The sequence below is a fragment of the Erinaceus europaeus genome, chromosome 8, assembly GCF_950295315.1.
Source record: "Erinaceus europaeus chromosome 8, mEriEur2.1, whole genome shotgun sequence".
NCBI lineage: Eukaryota > Metazoa > Chordata > Mammalia > Eulipotyphla > Erinaceidae > Erinaceus > Erinaceus europaeus.
The window spans coordinates 97,921,355-97,945,601 of NC_080169.1; the positions used below are offsets into that span (position 1 = coordinate 97,921,355).

A 24,247-nucleotide genomic window follows, 5' to 3' on the forward strand; every position below is an offset into this window, starting at 1 on the left:
TGACAGGGCTCAAAGTCAACATAAAACAAAAAGTTAAGAATGGGAAGAACAAAAAGTTTTAATCACTTATTTATTAATTCCGTTTTAGCCTCTAACTCCTCCTCCATTAACTTAAATATTATGAGGTAATATCCCTACTCATTCTAGGCCTTTCTAATTTAGACAAATCCTGATCATGCTATTTCTTTCCCTATGACAGGTAAAATCTTTCAGGTTTTGGAACCTTCATTTTCTCCTACATTCCTGCTCTGTGGCCTTAGATTTATGATAGAAGGAACATACTGTGAATAGTCTTGTGGAAACATGTGAATAAAGTATGGGAATCCCAACAATTAGCCTCCCCTGAACCAACACCAGGCTCTTTCTTCCCTGCAGTATTTAGCTAGTAAGACAGAGGAGGAAAAAGGAAATAAAAAGGAAAAAAAAAAAGCTGACAAAGAGATGAGCAGGTGCTGCTGCAGCTGCAGCAACAGCTAGCTTCCCCAAGCTTTCCTCCTCTTTTCACTAATTATAGGCACTGAAGTCTGGAATATATCTTTGGAGTATGTTGTGTGTAGGAATACATAAAAGATAACACCTTGCGAGAGTCAAACATACAGGTTTAATAAGGAGCAACTAATAGATTGCTTATAAATAAAATATTACCTACACATTGTTCCCTAAATATATTATGCTATTATTAAAATTAGAACTATAAGTACAAGTTTTCCATATGTAGAAAAGTAATTTTTTAAATTAAAGAGAAATTATCACTTTAATTCTTAAAAATAAACTATCAGGATATAATTCAAGTGTAGTTGCTCATAGTCACTGAGTACGTTTAGGTTCGATAATAAAACATTTTCAACCAATGCACCTTCGTTGAAGCACATTTAGCTGAAATAACTTTGAGTCTGGTTTATTTTCATCACATATAGTACATTTTTCCAACAAGAGCATGTACATTCAATATAGAACATTTCCAGCAACAGTTACAGACTTTCTAATTTCCTTTCACAGTATATTTTAGTGCAGTGCACTGGGAAGGGTAAGTGGTTTTCTAGTTATAGAAGCATTTTATTATGACCTTGTGGATCTTCAACATTTTAAAAATTTATACAAAAGTATATTGATGAACAGGGTCCCTTCTAAGTACAGGTATGAATATATATATATATATATATATATACATATATATATTCTCTGATGTGCTTTTTAAAATTATATTTTAACACAAGTTACTAAAAAAATCCCCTAAAAAGTACAAAAATTGATACACAAAAATCAGCCCCAAATTACATAAAGATAGGTATATTTCTGTTTTTCCTAAAATCTTGATTATAAAAGTGGACAAGAATTCATTATTCTCAAGTTTAAAGTAGGGATCAAATATCTAAAATGGTCATTTAAAATTTTTCTTGGGAGAAAAACATCAGGGATTACATCTCAATATTTCTTTTTAAATGATATTCACATAAACTAGTATAAGAAGTGGTTTGCATGGATTGTCTACATCCATAAAATATCACTAAACTATTTACTACCTTCATATCAGTAATAGTAGAGGTGAGTTTTAGAGATAGAAACTAAAAAATTAAGTTGCATCTATCATTAAAGTGCTTTGTATAAAATTTGAGGAAAATATGGGCACGTTTAATTTGTATTAAAACTTCAGATGTTTGCAAATGAAAAAAATGTAATGATCCCTGGGTGAAAATTAGCCAGAGCTTTCCTGTAATATACCTTTTAGAATGAAACTTTGAAACATTTAAGTTGTCGAAAGTAAAGCTGTTAAAAACAAACAGATGCAAAAATAATTTCAAATATTTAGTAGCCCAACTTTTATAACATGTTGCTACTAATTATCATTTGGTCCTACTTTGCACTCACTAGAAATCATTTATCTGTATAATCCAGGTATATCCATTTAAAAATATTGCTAAATAAAGTGGAACAAAGTTAAAATCACTAAGATTTAAAGTCTTTATCAATTAACAATCATCAGTGGTGATGTCTTCTTCAGGTTGTTGATTAGTCTCATCAACAAACTGTTCAGAAAATATAATTTGCAACATTTTTTGTAGAGACTATAGGCCAAATACACAAGGTCAAGGGAAGTTAGCTGACAGACTGACAGCAATATATAATGTCACAGCTACTTGAAAGTGCTGGCAAAGGCAGTGCCTTAAAATAAGTGGTTAAATGGTATTATTCTAGTCAGAAAACAGCAATTACAGTCAAATATTGAAAATATTTTTCTATTTTTTTCCCTCATAGTACCATTTGAAGATGTTTAGTGGTTCTAACACCAATTTAAAGTCTTTCCACAAAAATGAACTCCAAACCTTTTGTACATCACTTGAAGTTATCTGAGGAGAAATGGGGATAAATGAACATTTTTGAGTTTACTAATATGACCTTGTTTCTTAAATTATACAACAGTAAATGACTTCTAAAGGATGGTTTCATCTAAACTTTCAAATATATATATATTTTTTAATGTGTGGTAACTAAGCCACAACATTTAACCTACTCAGCCCTCTAAATATACTGCTTTAGAACCTGAATCAAAAACTGATACTCATTAAATACCTTCCTACAGGGGACACTGGTGTTTAAGATGTTTTTTAAATATCTAGAGAGGATTGCAAAAATAAGTGTAGGAAGTCTGCTCATTTTTATTGCATTTTTTAACATCTAAATTTGTTCCAAACTCCTCTTTAAAAAAGTATTTTTCTTTCTCCTCAATAGGAAATTTACTTTTCTCACAACATACTACTACACACATTAAAAAAAGAATTTAAAAAACCCTACTTAATAATATTACAAGAAAAAGTAATAATATTAAATATACTGAAATGATGATCACCAACATTTACCTAAACAAAAAATGGGAAAACCAAGAAAACTTGGGACCTAACTCATCATTTTCCCATAGGTGAAAATGAAAATTAATATCTAACAATCCCAATGACAAAAAAAATCCCAACTTCTGTTTCCCTTTTGCCTGGAAGGACTATGCTATAAAGGTTAAGAAATAAATGCTAATCATTCTAAATTCAATCTGTTTCTTTTTACTTTTTCTGAGTGCAGCATTTTAGTTAACATCACAGATTAAATTTTACATTAATTACAGTGCCTCAAAAGACTTTTCCTATAATTATCACCTTCGCAAATTTATCCTAATATATCCTACATTGTAATTAGTAGACTAAGTCACTGAATCAGATTAAACTTGTGCAAAGTTAAACAGAAGGCTTCTATTATAAACATAAGCTGGTGTCAATGTTGTATTTTACAGCATTAGAAGGGAAACACTGACCCTGTGCCATCTACACTACAACTATATTGCATTGTCCTGTGAAAGGTAAGTTCTAATGTTAACTTTTGTTCCCAAGCCACTGGAATAAAGGTCACTGAAGAAGTAAATGCAATGTGCACATTACTCTTACAGTTCCCACTGCCAAAAGATACATGGAAGCAAATGTATTAAAATGGAACCAGTTATAAATTAAGGTCAAATGAACTTTTTTAGTTCGGTGGGGCAAAAAAAGCAAAACTCTGTAACTGTTCCTCACCAGACAAGAGCCTTAGATCTTGTACTTCGGCCTTTGGTTTTGTTTCCTTCAGGTGAATTGGAAGCATTTGCTTTATGAGTTTTCTTATGATGTTCAAGATAAGTCTTTTTGGCAAATGCCTTCCCACATTTATTGCATCTGTGAAGAGAAAAGTTTTTTGTGACTTTTACTTCAATACCAACATCGGCTACTTCATACTTTTTAGTAGGAGAGTTAGAAGTGCCATCATGTTTCGAATCACTATGCTTTGCTTCATCCCTTGGAGGGCCTCTTTTTGCCACTTTATTTAGAACAAAATCAATGGGCTTTTTAATAGCCCTAATCTCTAAGCTGGCTGTTATTTTCCCAAGATAGCGCGATGACTTTTTATGAACCACAGTTATATGTCGTATCACATCACGCTTCCGACGAGTTTCATAAGTGCAAAGAGGACACTTGTAGAATTTAACATAAATGTTATTTCCATCTGTGTGCAACTCAATGTGTTTAGTCAAGTTCTGTTTGGAAGTAAACTGACGTTTACAAAGTTTACAGTAAAGTTGCTTAAAGTCAAAGCCAGCTGAAAGTTTTGGTTTCCTGGTTTTTTGCTGGCCACCTGCAGCAGACAGACTAGTTGATTTAGGGCTTTCAGAGTCTTGTTTAACTTTATTTTTCTGTGCTGCCGGTGTGTTCTTTTTTTCATTTGAATGATTTGTTCCCTTTAATTCATTCTGTGGAGAATGGGCAATGGAAGGGGGTGAAGATTCTACAGAATCTGCTGGTTCATCTTTAACTTTTATTTCTGAACTGTTGGCAGTATTATTAGTGCCTTTTTCTCTTTTAGAGTTTGTTCCAGCAAGAGTTATCTTGTGAACAATTTGCATATGTCTTTTAAGCATTATTTGTGAACTATATTTCCTCTTGCAAAGGAGGCATTTGCATGCAGTTAAATTGTATTCAGCCTTTGAAGACGACTTTTGTTTTCGAGTCTTAAAAGATTTTTTAGGAGAAACAGAATCCAGGAACAAAGGTTGCCCAGGCTTTGTTGCTATATCAGGAGTAATTGAATCCCTCCTTAGTCCTCTATGAACTTCATCAAAATGCCTCCTTACATTCGCTTTTGTAGCAAATGATTTACAACATACTGGACAGCTCCTACTTAAAGGAACTAGAACATTCTTACTGCGTCCTTTAGTAGACTGGTTTGGCTTCTTTCGAGTTTCAATGTACTTCTTAAGTTCTTCCATCTTTTTTTTGTGCACTTTACGAATGTGACGGCGAACACCTCGTTTGGAATTGAATTCTTTTCTACAAAGACAGCAGATCAACTGGAGACCAAAATCAGAACTGTCAGAAGTTTCCAAGTCAGCTTGCGATTCCTGAGGTTGTTCAACAGATGGAGGTGCAACTTCATCTGAAACAATCTCATCAGGAGGGGACTCTGCAGTTTCCACCACCATATCTGCAGCTGGTGCTGTTTTTGACTGTTCAGTGCTAGTTTCCTGTATTTGAACTTCAATTTGCTCAGGAGTACTGCTGGATTCTGTGACTTCAGTAGGATTATCAGTCTGTGAAATATACTGAAACACTGCATTTTGATTAGTTTCTATGGGTTCTAACTTAATAATATATTCTCGCTTATTCACACTTGGGTATATGGCTTCAAGGAGATCACTAATGGCTTGACTTTGTTTATCATTTACATCGGGAAGGTCTGTTAAGAAAAAAAAAAAAAACCAACATTTTAAGTTAAAATAATTAGCCTGTTCTAGCCATCTAATTTTTATATATTATGAACTTCTAAATATTCCATTGCTGTTTCATATCCTCCTAAGAGTATTATCTACTTTTCAACATCTTATAAAGGTAAGAACTTAATTTGTAACTTAAAATTGCAATATGGTACACAGATAATAAAAAATAGATACAATCAGTAGAACTACATACAATTCTAAGTGTCCTTAATATGAAATAAACAAGCACACATGAGTATCCTCAACAATAAAAACATTTATTTTTATTCTACAAGTTTTGGGCTAACAAAAGCAAATCAAAGTTCTTATAACTCAAGACAGATAAAGCATCCTGAGAATGTTATTGTATATAAAATGTTTCTTGAGGACTGAGCAGTAGCACACATTACTTACAATTTGTAAGGACCTGAGTTCAACCCCTAGGTCATTACCTATAGGGGAAAGACTTCACTAACAGTGAAATAGTGAAGCAGGTCCCTGTCTTTGTCTGCTGGCCGGTCGGTCTGTCTGTCTGTCTCTCTCACTATCTCCTTCTCTGTCATATCAACATAAGTAAAATATTTTTTTAAATAAAAGAATAAAATGGGGGATCAGGTGGTAGCACAGCAGGTTAGGCGCACATGGCATGAAGTGCAAGGACCAGCATAGGGTTCCCGGTTCGAGTCCCCGGCTCCCCACCTGCAGGGGGGTCGCTTCACAAGTGGTGAAGCAGGTCTGCAGGTGTCTATCTTTCTCTCTCCGTCTACTCCTCCTCTCTTGGTTTCTATCTGTCCTATCCAACAATTACAGTGACAACAACAATAAGGGCAATAACAAGGGCAACAAAATGGAAAAAATGGCCTCCAGGAGCAGTGGATTCGTAGCGCAGGTACTGAGCCCCAGTGATAACCCTTGAGGCAAATAAATAAGTAAGTAAATATTAAAAATAAAATGCTTCTTGCAAAAAAAATATACAATACATTCCTATTACCTTAACCATAGTAAATAGTTTACTCTATCTGTACAAGGACATTTGAATTTCTTATAAAAATATCTATCGGAATATCAACATGATGTAAAGAAAACTTACATTGTTAACTTACATTGTTAACTTACATTGTTAAACTTAGTCTGTTACATGTTCCTCCTCCCCCCAGTGTTGGGGACACACATCTAAGCAGTTCTACTGCTCTGAGCAGACTTTTTTTTTTTTCTTATAATTTCAGATAGAGAAAGAACACTGAGTAAGAGAAACATGAGAGGAGACACCACAGCACCTCTCCACCATTCACGAAGATCTCCCTGGTGCCGTGTTTGCTGCTCACCAATGTGGTGATGCAAAGGGCTTGAACCAGTCTTCATGCATGCTAAAGTGTGTGCTCTACTGCATGAGCTATTTCTTACTCCTACATGTCTTAATGACATAATTATATGTAAATAATTATAAACTGTGGATTTATTCTAAAACATTGTTTTATTTACTTGCACAAAAATTAGTCTCTCTATAGGCAATCTTGTACTCCTACTATAAGAGTTATCCAATAACTAAAGCCCTGGAATTGGGAGCATGAGGTCCCAAATTCCATCTCTGACATTTCATGTGCAAAAGTGATGCTCTGGTTATTTCTCTCTCTTGCTTTCTATCATGGGTTAATAAATAAAAATCTTTAAAAAAAAAAAGAGTTGTCCAATAACACTATTATATTTCCACATGAAACTCTAAAGTGAAGCTACAAATAACAATACTTTATTATATATTATATGTGACATAACAATATATAATAATAAGTCTAATATCTATTTAGAATCCAGGAAATGATTTGTTATGGCTCTTGTAGTCTACTCATCTCTCTTTTTTAAATGGACAAATAGGGTAATATTGTCACAGAATGATTTCCAGAGTAAGTATTGACAAGAGCTGACAACCATTCAAGAAATTCATTTATCTAATTCCTTCTTTAATTCTACAATACCAAAAACCTTAATTATCAAATTATTCATTTTTCTACTGGTCACTTAATTAAAAGCTTTGATTTAAAAATAATTTACATGACCACCTTTTTATTTACATCTCAGTGATAAACAGAACAGGAAGATCTAAATAGTTAGAAAACTTTCTGAATAGGAAATGTTTTCTTTTCCTCTTTTGTTGCCCTTGTTTGTTGCAGTTATTACTGTTGCTGTTACTGATGTCACTGTCCTGTTTGGACAGGACAGAGAAATGGAGAGAAGAGGGGAAGACAGAGAGGGGAAAAGAAAAACAGACACTTGCAGACCTGCTTCACTGCTTGTGAAGGACCCGCCCTGCAGGTGTGGGAGCCAGGGGCTCTAACAGGGATCTTTACACTGGTCCTTGTGCTTTGTGCCATGTGCACTTAACCCACTGCGCTACCACCTGACCCCCCAAATAGGAATATTTCATCCATATTCTATCATAATTAATTCAGTTTGCTACTAACAGTTTAAGCAGTACTTCTGATATTAGAGTCTGCATTTCATTCCCACCCCAAAAGGGCTATCCGTAATGGAACAGCACAAAATTCCATAATGGAACTATAATCATCAACGTGCCACAGTAACTTCTGTATTTTGTAAATCCATAAAGAGCTTAATGCCTGAATAAGGATAACAAAGGCATCTTAATACTTGAATAATTTTGTTTTTAAGGTAAGAAAACAACATCATTGTTTATACTGCATACTTAATTGTGCAAAGACAATACTCTGAACTCAATAAACAAAAAATACTGATTTATACCAAACATCACCACATAAAGATTTTTCAGATCTTAAGTAAGCCTGCAATACAATCTATCTTCTGGTAAAATGACTAATCTAAAAAAACAAATAAATAACTCAAAAGGCCAGGGAGTTGGTTCAGTAAGAAAGTCAAAGGATTTAAATAATTTCACTCAAAATACAACTAATCATCAAACAAGACCCAGAAAACACTAGAAAGATTAATATCCTTAGTGTTATCTATCATTCCCAAAAAACCAACTCATTTGTTCATCCTTTTCTCTACTTCCAACTTGGGTCTCATTCAATTAAGAGGAATCTAAGTAAATGATCATTCATACAGGTAACAAACTGTTCAAGAGGAAAAATATTAGTGTCCCCTCTTTAAGCAATAACATTTTATGTTACAGAAACCCTAAGTATAAACTATATGATCCATATAAACATTCAAAAACAGTATGTAATATTTTAAAACAAGCAAATTTACTCAGAAATATAGCATTAATATCTTTAATAAAATAGAAGTGAAAAGCACTAATATGAAAGCACCTAAGAAACTGAGTCACATATTACATTTTACTCTCTATCATTAAATCATCTGTCACCAGATATCAGTGACTTTTAACAGATTATAGTTGTAGAACTAAGAACACTTAACTTTAATATGTATAAATGAGCATATGAACCAAACTTACTGTCATCCATCTGAAGACTGGGTGGGCAGTAGAATTTCTTATGGGTAATTAAATTTGGTAATCCTCTGAAGAGACTGCGGCATAATTTACATTCAAAAATAGTGTCCACATCTTTTAATAAAATATGCTTAAGTTGTTTAGTCCCTGAAGGAATAAGAAAAGAAAATCTAATATAAAAGGTTACTTTAATAAGTAATTTTAAACTGGGCAGTCATTGTTGGTGATGAAAAAGTTACACTACTTTTAAAAAACAAAATACAGGCATTCCCAATTTCTAGTACAATGTATTCAGAACTAAGATATAAAGTAAGTCCTAAAACAAAACACTACTATTATTTGGAGTATTATCCCAGCTAAAATCAATGATCTATTTTTTGAACTCAGCAAGAATTCTCAGACTGTACCAAGAGTGATTTCAACATCTGGTTGACTACCACAATGACCAAGGAATACAAACTTACGTGACCTACCCCTAGATATGGCATGAGAAGAATCGAATACCTGCTGTGCCTGTCAGTTTTTAAGCAGCTTCTTCAGCATTAATCTGCATTATAAAGTGAATGTGAAATTTAAACTTTTTCCCTTATTTTTCATGAGAGAGATACAGAGACAAGGACCAGAATACTACTCAGCTCAAGCTTATGGTGGTGCTGGGGATTGAACACAGGACCTCAGAACTTCAAGCATAAAAGTCTTTTTGCATTATCATTATGCTGTCTCCCCAGCCCCAATAGGGACTTATAAAATATTTTTAAGTAATTAACTTATTTATTTGATAAAGATTGACAAACATCAAGAAGAAAGGGGAAGATAGAGAAGGAAAAAGAGAGACACCCGCAACACTGCATCACTGCTTGCAAAGCTTTCTCCCTACAGGTGGGGACTTGGGACTTGAACCCAGCTCCTTGAACATTATAGCATGTACACTCAATAGATTATAGCTCTATTTTCTCCTGATTCCTAAAAGGTCAAAGTTTGTATCACTGGACTGCCTATGACTTTTCTGTTCAAATTTAGCTCAAATTATCTCAGGTACTGGGCCAACGTGGGATTATGGGTGATAGTACAGAATTCTAGACCATATTTTCTAATTCGGCTTAAGTCTCTTGATACTATTATATTTATATTCAAAGCTTTTATCCCTCAGAAATTTAAACCAGTTCAAATTAAGTAAACATATATAAGCACAAGTTCAAAATCTGTCTTCTCTACAAGATTATAAACTGTAAGAGTCCAGAACAAGTCTCAATGACAAAGTATTCAATTCTGGTAATACTCATAGTTTTTGAAGAACTGCCACTGATCTAGGAAATCTAAACATTATGATGAAGATCAAAAAACAGAAAAATTAAACATCAATAAGCATCTGGTCTGTAAAGTAAAACATGCACCAGGAATAAAACGCAGACAAAAGGTTTTATTACTACTTCCTGCAGGCCTCTGCCACAGGTAATCTGACAAAACTGATCTTTAAGATGTACTGTGGGGCTAAAAGCATGGCTTCTTGTATCCTCCAGGACGATGGAAAAATGCATGATTTTTTCTTTTTTTATTAGTGACTTAACAGTTTTACAACAATGTAAAGTTTCAGGGCTATAGCTCTAAGAAATTAAAATAAGAGCATTAATAAAAACATGTTCAGTCATAACATTTGCTCACAAGGAACAAAATATTCAAATAAGTACAATTTAAAATAAAAATATACACAAAAATCAGACTGATCTGTAGTCTTTTTTTTTAAATATTTATTTATTCATTCCCTTTTGTTGCCCTTGTTTTATTGTTGTCGTTTTGTTGGATAGGACTGAGAAATGGAGAAAGGAGGGAAAGACAGAGAGGGGGAGAGAAAGATAGAGACCTGCAAACCTGCTTCACCGCCTGTGAAGCGACTCCCCTGCAGGTGGGGAGCTGAGGGCTCGAACCGGGATCCTTACAACGGTCCTTGTGCTTTGCGCCACCTGCACTTAACCTACTGTGCTACCACCCAATTCCCTGATCTGTAGTCTTTTACTAAATTAATAAGCCTGTAGTTTCCTCAAATTAAAAAATGGCAATATTGACTTGAGAGAAAAAAAGGGGTCCCCAAAAGTAGCTTTCAGAAGATTTAGGTGCAAAATGGTCTATTAGTCAATAAGCTCTGGGGACACAATGACAAAAAATAAATAATCTCAGTAGTGTAATTAAAAGTATAGGTTCTGGAAATGGTTCTGTAACTTATTTACATTTCATTTTTGTATTAATGATTTTGCATGTTTATCATCATTTTGAAGTAGGTCAGTCCTCTAAATTCTAGTACAAAAAGACTGATTATCAGGATACCAGAATTTACTCAGTCTTTAACACATGGGTAGTAGGAACATCAGCATATAGGCCATTTGGTCTGTTCCTGCCACAGAAAGCAGAACTTTCTTCTTAGCAGGATTAAGTACTAATTTTTAAGTTGATAGTTTTGTATGGCCTGCAATCATGTTATAGATGTCCAAATGGTCCTTAACAGGAAAAAAAAAAAAAGTTTCTTTAATCCTGCTTTAGAAGAGTCCAATTCTGAGGAGCTAGGCAGTGGCACGCCTAATAAGAGTATACACATGGCCTAGGTTTAAGCCCCAAGTCCTTGCGCACTGTAATGTGAGCACTTAACCAGGTGCACCACCACTTAGCCCCATAGTATTTCTTTAGTCCATGTCACATTACAAAGTATCTTGGCATGAGGCAGAATGGTGATACACTTTTATTTCTGGCACCAGAGCTGCACACCTGAACAATTCTTCTGCTCCCAGAGGACTTCCCCCACTTCCCCCTTTTAAAGTTCAGATACAGACAGACAAACAGGGGTGGGAAGTGGGGGAGGCATGCAAGGGAGAGGAGAAGAGAGACACCACAGTAACGAACCACTTGATTCATGAAGCTTCCCCTGGTGCAGTACATCGTGCTCCCATGTGGTCTCAAACCCCTGATGCTCATGTATGATAAAGTGGTCAATAGATTTTAGGTTAGCTGTTTCCCAGCCCCCAAAGTACTTTAGGTAAATCTTTCTAACTCATTATAAATAGTTCTCAGGAAGGATAGCTAAGGGTAATAGAATTTAGAAGAAAGACAATTCTAAACAAAAGACCTGCTGCTAGACTCACACTAAAAAGTTCAATTCTGCCTATAATGATCTTTTTCTTTTGGAAGAGGGACACAAGAAAAAAAAAACCTTACGTAAATGCAAACATTCAACTCAAAGGGCAACAGAATGTCCCAGTGGCAGAGTGTATGCTGCACTGAGTGAGGCCCCAGGTTTACCTTCCAGTACATTAAAAAAAAAAAAAATCAGCTAAAGAGTTAGATTTAAAATGCAAGTACAGATGCTAGAGGACTAGCTCCCCAGGTAGGACATCTGTGTTACCAGGTAAATGGCCTAAGTTTGAGCCTGGGCACACCACACAGAGAGTGCTATGTGGGCATGGGCTGTGACGTCTCTCTCTAAGTAAAAACCACACAGGGCCTAGCTCATAAAATAACAGCAAGTGCAAAACAGGGGCATACATTATAAACAAATTAACAACAACCAAAACCAGCAACTTAGAAGACTTCCTTCCAAATCAATACCATCACTTTGTCTACCACATTCTCTCAAACACACACACTTCAAAAAAACATCAATTTCTTATTTAGTCCTAACTAGAGGATATATATTGTTCCCAATAAACATCTTAGAAGAAGTAGGAAGAAGAGGAGGAGGAGAAAAGGATGATTATCTACCTCTAACAACTGATCAGCCTTAACCATCAATACAATTACTCCCTCAAGTTGCCTCAATAGACACGCAGGCATTCAGTTGTGCTGATTTAAGCATTCAAAATTCTTTCAGGCACATGGATTTACCTAATTTTCCCTCCCTCGCCCCCCCACAAACACATACACACACACACACACACACACACCTTTCAGGTCCTCACTTCCCATTTTTTTTTGTTTGTTTTGTTTTGTTTTTCTTCTCTAATTATCACATTCTCCCACTTCTCTGATCTATGGTATTCCTGTAGACCTCAGGTTAGATTCCATTTTCACTCGAAGGCCCTTCTCTAAACCTTCTTGTTTTTAAAGAATTCTTCACCTGTAGTCCATATAATGCTCTATATTTCAGGACTAGTCTATCTCCACTATTTTATAATTACTTTTCTGTACTGTCATTAAACTGAAAGCCCTAAGAAGGCAAGAAAAGTTTTCTTTAATGTTTACCACTATGCTTCCAGTCCTTATCATGCCTGACTGTTATTTGTTAAAATACATATTGAAAAGTTCTATGTTTAAGAAAGGCAACCTAAGGGGCCAGGTGATGGTGCACCCGGTTGACCACACATGTTACAATGTGCAAGGACCCAGGCTCAAGCCCCCCGTCCCCACCTGCAGGGGGAAGCTTCACAAGTGGTGAAGCAGGGCTTCTCTCTCTGTCTCCCTCTCTATTTCCTCCCTTCCTCTCATTTTCTGGCTTTTTCTAGCCAATAAATAAATAAATTAAATTTAAAAAATTTATAAAAACAAGGCAACATAGCAAGTAGAAGGTATTTATATAGTGTACATATGACAATAGTTCTGTATCAAAAGATATGAAGAATTCATACAACTCAAGAACCGAAACTAACTAACCCAATAAAAAAATTGTAGGGCAAGGGAGATAGCATAATAGTTATGCAAGAAGACTTGCTTGAGGCTTGGAGTTGCCAGGTTCAGTCCCCAGCAACACTACATACAAGCTAAGGCTGAGCAATACACTTGTGATGGTAGTTGGGATGATAGTAATAATAGTAGTAAAACCACAAACAATCTGAATACAGTTCTCCAAAGAAGATATACAGATGGTCTATGAAAACATGCTAAACATCACTTATTTGTAGTGAATTGCACATAAAAACACACAGATATCATCCCACACCAGTAAGAATGGCCTACACCAGAGACTAGGAAGAATTATTTGTAAAGATGTGGATAAAAAGGTATCCTGACATATGTGTGCGTGTATATCATAAAAAATAAATATATGTATATTTTTTGATAGAAACACAAAGACACAAGCAGAGAGTGAAAGCTTCCTTCAGTGTGTCAGGACTGGGCTCAAATCTGGTGACACATATGGCAAAGCAGTGCACTATTTCGCCAGATCTAAGTAATTTTATTTTATTTTATTTATAAAAAAGAAACACTAACAAAACCATAAGATAAGGTAAGAGGGGTACAACTCCACACAATTCCCACCACCATAACTCTGTATCCCATCCCCTTCCTTGATAGCTTTCCTATTTTTAAAAAATGGAAATAGTGTATGAACCTATAGGAATAGTCTTGGGCACTGTTATCCAAAGGATACAACAATACTAAACCAAAAGACTTTATGTACCTCTATGTTCACAACAGCATTATTCACAATAGTCAAGAATGAAATAAATCCAATGCCCAAATACAGATGATTGAATAAAGAAGCTACTGGAGGGGGCTAGGCAGTGGTACCCCTGGTTAAGCACACATGCTACAATGTGCAAGGATCTGGGTTCAAACTCCTAGTCCTCACCTGCAGGAGAGAGGCTTCACAAGCAGCAAAACAGTGCCGCAGGTATACCTCTATCCCCCCCTTGATGTCCATCCATCTTTATCCAATAAATAAATAAATAAATGCATAAATAACTTTTAAAAAGAAAAAAAAGAAGCTGCTAGATACATATTCAATGGAATTCTACTTGGTCATTTAAAGAGGAAATCATTCCTTTTAGGATAAATTGCACAGAATTCAAGATGGGCATGGAAGTGAAATAAATAAGAAAAATGACAGATAAAACCTGGTGGATGGGGAACGCAAGTAACAAAAGTAAATTAACTGGAAAATCAAATCAAATCTTCTCTCTCATATAAAACAAAAAGAATTCCTTGATCATGTAAAAAATATTAAAAATAAATAAATAATATGCTTCCATTTCATAGAAACAATTTATTCATGGGCTAGCTTTAGTGATCATTCCAGATTTTGCTGTCTTTCCACATGGGGACTAAACAGCATTCTTCTAATCAGCTAGCACTTTCTGATGAGTGGGCTCACTAACAATTAGATGCAGCCAACCAGCAGTGGCTCTGTCAATTAGCTAGAGCTCTCTGCCACTTGAGAATGACATGCTCATTTAGACACCTACTTAGTGTTCTTCAACAGAAGCCAGATGGCCGTTTGTCTGGTAAAGACACACATTACTATACACAAGAACCCAGGTTCAAGTTTCCAGTCCCTCACTTGCAAGTGTGCATGTGTGTGTGGGGGTAGTAAAGGAGGGAGGGGAGTTCACAAGCAGTGGAGCGGTGCTGCAGGTATCTCTCCCTCTCATATATCCCCCCCCGCCCCCCAGAACATTTTAAAAACAGAGAAGCTGGGAATGGAGAAGCTATGCAAAAACTGCTAGATAATAACCAAAAATATTCATCACAGAGTAAGGCAAGTTCCTCTCTATCTCTAAACCAATACTTACATCCTAAGCTTTTGCTATTAGAGTTAGAACTGAGGCATCACCATTTCATCACAACTTATACTGCAATTAATGTTGCTTTAGCAGTAAAAAAAAAAAAATCTAAAAAGTTACATGACTAAATCTAAATTTAGAAGAAAATGACAATAGCAAACATCAGACAAAGCTAATTTTCCTTTCACTATAGTTCCTCCTTAAGATTAAAAAAGGGACATTTTACATGTATTTCTAGTATACTCTACAGAAAGAATTACTCTTTTAAAATGCTGCATATTTTATGTACACTACATCTTGAGAATTCAAAATAAGGTGACAACTTCATATTAAAGGCTACCTTTGTTGAACAAATGATTCTGTTTCTTTTTAAAAAATATTTATTTATTTATTCCCTTTTTTGCCCTTTTTTATTGTTGTAGTTATTGTTGTCGCTGTTGGATAGGACAGAGAGAAATGGAGAGAGGAGGGGAAGACAGAGAGGGGGAGAGAAAGACAGACACCTGCAGACCTGCTTCACCACTTGTGAAGCGACTCCCCTGCAGGTGGGGAGCCTGGGGCTCGAACTGAGATCCCTCCACAGGTCCTTCCGCTTTGTGCCATGTGTGCTTAATCCGCTGCTACCGCCCGACTCCCATGATTGTTTCTTTTTCCTGTGTGTGTGTGTGTATACACATATGCATATCTATCTATCTATTTATTTAATTTATTTGCTACCAGGGTTATTGCTGGGCTCTGTGCCTGCACTATGAATCTACTGCTCCCAGCAGCCATTTTTTTCCTTTTTTTTCCTCTCTCTCTTTTTCTTTTTTTCTATTTGACAGGACAGAGAGAAATTGGAAGGGGAAGGGAGCTAGGAAAGAAGAGAGAAAGACACCTGCAGAGCTTCTTTATGGCTTATGAAACGACCCCCTGCAGGTGGGAAGCAAGGGCTCAAACCTGGGTCCTTGTGCATGGTGATATGAGTGCTAACCAGGTGTGCTACCGCCCCTCCCCCCATTTTTGGTTCTAACCTTAGTACATTCTACAGTTTCTTTGCTTTCCCAGAAGACTAAGACTAGGAGAGAACATTAAGCTCAATTAAATTAATGTCAATAAACCTGAACTTACTCCTGAACACACTCATCAACAAAGACCTAGTGTCACTGCCATTATTAGACTGCTCCCTTCCAGTCTTTCTTACTTTTACTTTTATTTTATTTTTTTAAATATTTATTATTTATTCCCTTTTGTTGCCCTTGTTTTTTTATTGGTGTAGTTATTATTGTTGTTGTTGTTGTTGAGTAGGACAGAGAGAAATGGAGAGAGGAGGGGAAGACAGAGAGGGAGAGAGAAAGATAGGCATCTGCAGACCTGCTTGACCGCCTGTGAAGCGATTCCCCTGTAGGTGGGGAGCCAGGGGGCTTGAACCGGGATCCTTATGCTGGTCCTTGTGCTTTGCGCCACCTGCGCTTAACCCGCTGTGCTAGCGCCCGACTCCCTTACTTTTATACTTATATAATTTTCTCATTTAAAATTCTGCCTCTGGGGGAAGGAGACAGTTTACCCAGTAAAGCATACACTTTACCATGTGCAAGGCCTGGGTTGAGCTTCAAGTATTAGAATGGAGCACATGCAAAGGAGAAACTTCGTGAGCAGACTTGTACTGTGATATGTTCCTCTCTAGTTCTCTCCCTTTCCCCTATCTTTCACTCCCTCTCAGCTTCTATGATTTAAGGGGGGAAAAACGTATGTGAGCAGCAGAATAATCACACAGGCAAGAAGACCTAGCAAAGACCTTGTAACAACAACAAAAAGCAATTGCTTCAGTGTGGAAAGGGAGGTCAGGAAAGAAGCAAACAGAAAGCAGGAATTCAAAACAAACACTATGTCTCAAGACACCCACCCACCCAGGGGTTTCTGAGCAGAAAGTCTGTAAGTTGGATCAAAACATCCACCTCTGAATAAATGTCCAACAATAGTGGAATGTAATTTTAATAAAGCAAAGGTATATACAGAGTTCTAGAGAGTCTGTCAGGAATATGAGGAAGGAAATGTTTATCTACAGGAGGTTACTAGAAGACACAAAAATTATGTTATACTAGGTAGTACTTGGCAGCTGTCTGAATGGAAACTGGGGAGAATAATGAAGAGACTTTTTTGACTTGTCACTGACTTACAATCATATACATTTTATATATGATTTATATATGCTTTATATTTCCATATGTGAATTAGTATCACTGCATACTCATCAACAAAGATCTGGTGTCACTGCCATTATTATCCTGGTCCCTTCCAGTCTTTCTTACTTTCATACTTACTACTTTAATGTTGCATTAGGGCCTCATCTGTATATCTTGGAACCTCACTTTCCCAGAACCCTACCCAACATGGGAAAGATAGAAACATGCTGGGGGTATGGATCAACCTGCCAACACCCATGTCCAGTGGAAAAACAATTACAGAAATAAGAACTCCCACCTTCTGCATTCAATTTTGGTCCATACTCCCAAAGGGATAAACAAAAGGGAATTTTTCAGTGAGGGTGGGGGTTGGGACACAGAACTTTGGTGGTGAGAACTGTATGGAATTATACCCCTATTATTTCACCATCTTATAAACCATTATTAAGTCATTAATAAAACATAAAATAAATAAAATAAAAATTCACTTCCTAAAGTTTAAAAAAAACACACAAATTTTAGGGCATAGATCTTGTTGAAAAAGTGTTACTTTGTAACAAGTCAGAACATTTAGGAATGAACCAATTCTAACCTCTATTATAATGCTATAACAAACTGAAATTATATAAAATAACACTAATTTTTTTTTTCTTTTTGTCATCACTGGAGCCTTACTATTCCAGGATGACTTTTTCAGAAAGACGGGGCAAGGTGGTGGTGCATCTGGTGAGCACACATGTTAACAATGCACAAGGACCCAGGTTCAAGCCCTGGTCCTCACCTGCAGAGGGAAAGCTCCACAAGTGGTGAAGCAGTGCTGCAAGTGTCTCTCTGTCTCTCTTCCTCTCTGTCTCCCCTCATCTCAATTTCTGGCTGTCTCTATCAAAGAAATAAGGATAATAAAAAATTTAAAAAGACAAAGACAGAAACTAGAAAGAAAAAGACACCACAGCACCGAAGCTCTCTTCAGTGTGGTGGAGGCTAGGCTCAAGCCTGGCTCACTCATATGAGAAAGCAAGCACACTATCCCAATGAGACACCTTGCAGCTACTAATTCTTAACATTTTTAAAAAGAATCTCACAGGGGTCAGGGAGTGGTGCACCCATTGAGTGTACGTATTACACCACGCACAAGGACCCAGGCTTAAGACCCCAGTTCCCACCTTACAGGAAGGAAGCTTCGTAAGCATTGAAGCAGTGCTCTAAGAGTCTCTCTTTTTCCTCTGCCCACCATCCTTCCCAATTTTTCTCTGTCTCTACTTAAAAAAAAAAAGTCATTAAGAGTGGTAGACTTATGGTGTAGCCACCAAGCCCCACGAATAACTATAGTGGTGAAATGGAAGGAAGAGAGGGAGGGACAAGGGAGATGTGAACCAATCTATAGGGACTAGTTAAGGGGTTGAAAAGATAGCATAATGGTAATGCAAAAACACTTCAATGCTTTAGGCACCAAAGGCCCAAGTTCAACCCCCAGCACAACCAGAAGCCGGAGCTGAATAGCTCACCTGGACAGTGTGCCTACTTTGCCATGCATGCAATCCAGGTGTAAACCCAGATCCCACCAAATTAGAGGAAGCTTGGTGCTGTGCTATCTCTGCCCTCCCCACCCCACCCTTCCATCTGAGAAAGTCTATCCACAGTGATGAAACTCTGGCAATAGATAATTATAAAAATAAACTTAAGTGTAGAAAGCTATTACCTGCTCTGAGAAAGAACAGAAGTATCCTTATCTCTTTATTTAAAATACCTATGAGAAATTCTTACTAACCATTCTAAACTAACCACTCTGCTCCTAAGGTAATTAATCTAGAAATATATTTAAATACTGTCCATGATACATCAGTTTTTGTTTCTTTTTTCAGCCACCAGGGTTATCACTGAGGCTCAGTGCTTATACAACTACTCTAACTCTCCTGGTGGTCTCCCCCCACCCCCACACCACCCCCTTTTTTGTTTTTCTGATAGAGAGAGAGAGAATAGAAAGGAAGAGAGAAGAACAGGCACCTGCAGAACTGTTTCACAACTGGTGAAGCTTTCCCCTGCACGTGGGAACTGGGAACCTTAAACCCGTGTCCTTGAGCATGTTACTGCATGCAGTCTACAGGGTGCGCCACTACCCTCGTGTCCTTGAGCATGTTACTGTATGCAGTCTACAGGGTGCACCACTACCTGCCTCATATAAATCAAATTTTAACTTACTGGAGGACAATTTGACCTCTTAGTTATTTCTGTCAACCAACAGCAATTATCAAAAGTAAAACAGGTTGTGGAGATATATCAGAGGTAGCGCACCACATCTGCATGTCTTAGGCCCCTGAAGCCCCAGGTTCAACCTCCAGCACCACCACAAGCCAGAGATGAGCAGGGCTCTAGAGTCTCTCTAATGAATTTTTTTTAAAAAAATTTTTATATTTATTTTCCCTTTTTGTTGCCCTTGTTGTTTTTCATTGTTGTTGTAGTTATTGTTGTTGATGTTGTCATTGTTAGATATGACAGAGAGAAATGGAGAGAGGAGGGGAAGACAGAGAGGGGGAGAGGAAGATAGCTACCTGCAGACCTGCTTCACCGTCTGTGAAGTGACTCTCCTACAGGTAGGGAGCCGGGGGCACAAACCAGGATCCTTACACCCATCCTTGTGCTCTGCGCCACGTGCGCTTAACCTGCTGCACTACCGCCCGACTCCCTCTAATGAAATTTTTTAAGAAGACAACAGAGGACACTCCAAAAATAGGCTATGCCATCTAACAACCTGGGCTCATGATGCTTACTGAATTAAACACATAAAAAGTAATGTCATGAAGACGTTAAGTGAAAAGTCTATGAAGTAAATCTTTGTGTCTACTAAGCACAGTACTTCTAGTTGTTTTAATTTTGTGTGTATATGTGTGTTTGCTTTTGTTTTCACCCAAGCACTGCTCAGTTCTTGCTATTGATGCACCACAGAGCAGACTTGGACCTCTCACATGCAAGCCTTGTGCACTTGTACCATTGTGTGGTCGTCTCGGGACCAAAAACCCTTTATTTTAGATTAAGCAACACTATATTTCTTAGAGTCCTAACCTAAAGCAAATATATAGTTTTCTTTCCAAAGGTTTATAAACAGACACCTCAGCAAATTCTCATCAATAACAAAACAGGTGATTATGTATAAATTTTCTGTGACATCTTTCACTAAGATACTCAGTTTTATAACAGTAACAAATGATACTCCAGTCTCTTAAATCTCTCTCAGTAAGATATCTGCTCGCCTGTATTTGAGTGAATAATTTGCAATGTCATGAAGGCCCAATCTACAAGAGCTGCAGAGTGGAACGTATGCATCACAGCAGCCTAACTTCTGATCTCACAAGAGTTTTAACAGTTTTCAAGTATTTATATGGAGCAAGAAACTTGTACTTCAAAGCAATGGATTGCAAATGCACCCACATATATATTATGTTATATACATCATGTCTAATCGTCACAGTCACTTAATAAAAGAAAAGCAAGTCGCCTGGGAGGTAGCATGGCAGATAAAGTATTGGACTCTGAAACATGAGGTCCTGGGTTCAATCACATGTGCCAGATACTCTGGCACTCCCTCTCCTCTCTTATGTTAATAAAAAAATTAATTAAATTTAAAAACCTAAACAACAACAAAAAAAAACCTAAACAAAGGTATCTAAAGATATTAGGACTAGAATATGTCTCTCTCTCTTTTTTTTTTTTTTTCTTTTTCTTCTATCTTGTGCTCTATTGAAGGTAAGGAAACTATAGAAACTCCAGGGTGAGGCAAGAGGTGAGTCATATATATTAAGATGGTAATGTAATTAATCTAGAACAAATGACATCTCAGACATTCTGAGTAAACAATCTACACATCCATACCATAGCTCATAAAGGTGCAGAATAATTTCCTATGCCCTTGAGAGTGCATAAAAAAGTACCAAAAAATAACAATGAATCTTTAAGATACAGAGTCAGTTTACCAGCAAATATACCACAAAGATGTCTGTATTTCCTTAAACCATATTATCAACAATCAATTTTATTTAAAAATTCATATATTGCATACAGTGACAAAAAAGAATCTCTATAGAAAAGAATCTCTACATCAAAACAATATTTACTTTTTGAAATATAAGAATTTTAAGTACTTTACAAAGAAAACCAATGAATATAATTTTAAGAAATATTTCTAAGAATTCCTAAGTCAGTTTTTAACTACTATGTAACTACTGAAAAACATATCCTAAAACATTCATACCTGATCGAAAGCATTCAATTATCTGCTGAATACCAGATTTGGATGTCTGTAGTGGCTGCTGTAACAAAGGAGCATCTCCAGGTTCCAGGATATAAACTACATGGAAGACAAACACCCATCCCAAACCCAACAAAAAAAGGTTATTTAAATCATTTGCTATTTAAATAAAACAACGGTTACTACAGTCATGCTAATAATAATCATACTTTCTTGTATGTCACCATAATTTTTGTAAGGTAAAATGAAATAATAAGGAAAAAGTAAAGTTATTATAAATTCAAGGCTAAAGGAAGGCTAGTTAAGAGTAGATCTTAGGTTCAAATGTAATTATCTTACTATTTTGGCAGTATTTAATACATATTCTTCAAGCACATCTTTCAATTCCCCTTGATTCTATATGTAACCTAAATTCCAGGGCAATGGTGGCCTAGCCACCTTACAAGCCATTCCAAGACACAATGGATAATGTAGCAGAGTTCTCTGGACAACTACAAGAACAAATCTCAAAACCATTGCCTAAAAAAAAAAAGAGAAATACACAATGACAGAACTATAAGAATGTTCACTGCAACACTCTAGCATCAAGCATCAGTAAGAAAAATTTCAAACTATTTAAAACTGCCTCAAAAGGGAGTAAAATAAATAAACTATGCGCTATACATTCAACAGGATCTCTCATGGTTATCAGGAATCATGAGCTGGATCTATATTTATTGATGACAAAGGACACCAATAATAGACTGGTAAGCAGCAAAGTGGATTATATATATTTATATTAACTAATATATGTGCCATCAGGTCCAAAACAAGTACATTCAATATATTAAAGTGTATATGTATCGACATTAAGAAAAGCATAAAAAGTCTGGAGGGACACAAATAAAAAAAATATTCTGTCAAGGTGAGTTTATATGGATGGTTTTCACTTTACTAATGCTTCAAAATCTGAATACTTCTAGTAGTGCATTTCAGAAAGAAACACAATTCTGTAAATAGTATTGCCATTTAATTTTGTTTTCTAAGGACACTATAATGTTCTACTCAACTATTACCATCTTGACTCAGGATTATCCACTTCATGGGAAAATAAAGAAGATGACTTTAATAATGTGTGGTGCTACTATTTCAGGGCCTGCGCTTAGACAGCATTACATTTCTGATAAGGAAACAAACGGCTGCATCAGTACACACATGGGGAAGGAACTATGTCTCAGAACCAAGTCATTTCATTTGAAGAGACTTGGGGGTTATTTCAAATTAACTGAGAGCATATGCACAAACACATATGCACAAACACACACACACCTCATTCTGAGAACATGTGACATAACTGTAATGATTAAGAACACAGGACTCCAGACCTGGACTGACTACATTGCAAAGCTTTCCTGCCATTTATTAGCTACAGGTAGGGCAAATTAAATTCTCTGATCTCTCTCTACTTATCTCCAATGTGGAAATAATAAAAGCACCAAAATTATAGAGTTGTGGATACAGTATGTGCTTAATAGATGTTCTCTACCAACTGCTTTCCTGACACAAGAAGCTGGAAAGTCTTTTTCAAAACCTAACAGAAGTAGCATTCAATCCCTCAGAAACAATGACAGAAGTTTATATAAATAGATTGATGATAGTATTCATCTGGATTAGAAGGATCTCGTTTCAGGATTACATTATAATAACTGATACCTGGTTAGAAAACTACTAACTATGAAAAAGAGGGCATAATTTAAACAGATGTAGAGAATAAAAACTTCATGGCACAGTTTTTTAAAAATATCTTTAAAATTTTATTTATTTTTCCCTTTTTTGCCCTTGTTGTCTTTTTATTATTGTTGTAGCTGTTATTGATGTCATCATTGGATAGGACAGATAGAAATGGAGAGAGGAGGGGAATACAGAAAGGAGGAGAGAAAGACAGACACCTACAGACCTGCTTCACCACTTGTGAAGCGACTCCCCTGCAGGTGGGGAGCCGGGGCCTGCATGCCACAGTTTTATAAATGACAACAATTCTAGAAAGAATAAAATAGTAATGAGTAAGGTCAGGATATGGGAAAACATGCAACTTTTCCTTAATCCCTTTCCATCCTTCAGAAAACTTGCTTTAATACATTGACCTCCACTTCCATTAACATCTGATTTTGAAACTAGAACAGAATTTTGCCACCCACACTTTCCAAGCAATGCTACCACCTTCCAGCACTGCTAACATCAAAGCATATATATATACATACATACATATATATATACATACATACATATATATATATATATATATATATATATATATATATATATACACACACACATATATATATATCCTGAGATCCCATTTCAATAACCCCAGGGTTCCTTCAGCTAAGTATGGTCACGTCTACCTGTTAAACAAATGTGTGCAGCTGTCACTGTAAGAAACTTTTCTTTCTTCATTTGAAAGCATGTTCTCAACCCTGGAAAACTTTTTAAAAAATATTTATTTATTTTCCTTTCTGTTGTCCTTGTTGTTTTATCACTGTTGTGGTTATTATTATTGTTGTTATTGATGTCATTGTTGGATAGAACAGAGAGAAATCAAGAGAGGAGAGGAAGACAGGGGGAGAGAAGGATAGACACCTGCAGACCTGCTTCACTGCTTGTGAGGTGACCCCC

General features: G+C 36.3%; 1 protein-coding gene across 4 annotated transcripts in view; it reads right to left on the reverse strand.

Annotated features, from left to right (window-relative positions):
• ZNF800 (zinc finger protein 800) overlaps nt 1-24,247 on the reverse strand; it is a 55,001-nt gene that overhangs the window by 25,710 nt on the left and 5,044 nt on the right. For 2 of the 4 annotated variants that reach the window (XM_060196521.1, XM_060196522.1), the window contains exons 3-5: nt 21,596-21,691; nt 8,703-8,846; nt 3,558-5,250 (exon numbers count right to left, since the gene is read on the reverse strand). In XM_060196521.1, coding sequence (XP_060052504.1) covers nt 3,558-5,250; nt 8,703-8,846; nt 21,596-21,691 — 1,933 coding nt within the window. Of the gene's footprint in view, nt 1-582; nt 5,251-8,702; nt 8,847-21,595; nt 21,692-24,247 lie in introns of those variants that run through there. The other 2 variants (XM_060196524.1, XM_060196523.1) reach the window with 2 other exon arrangements.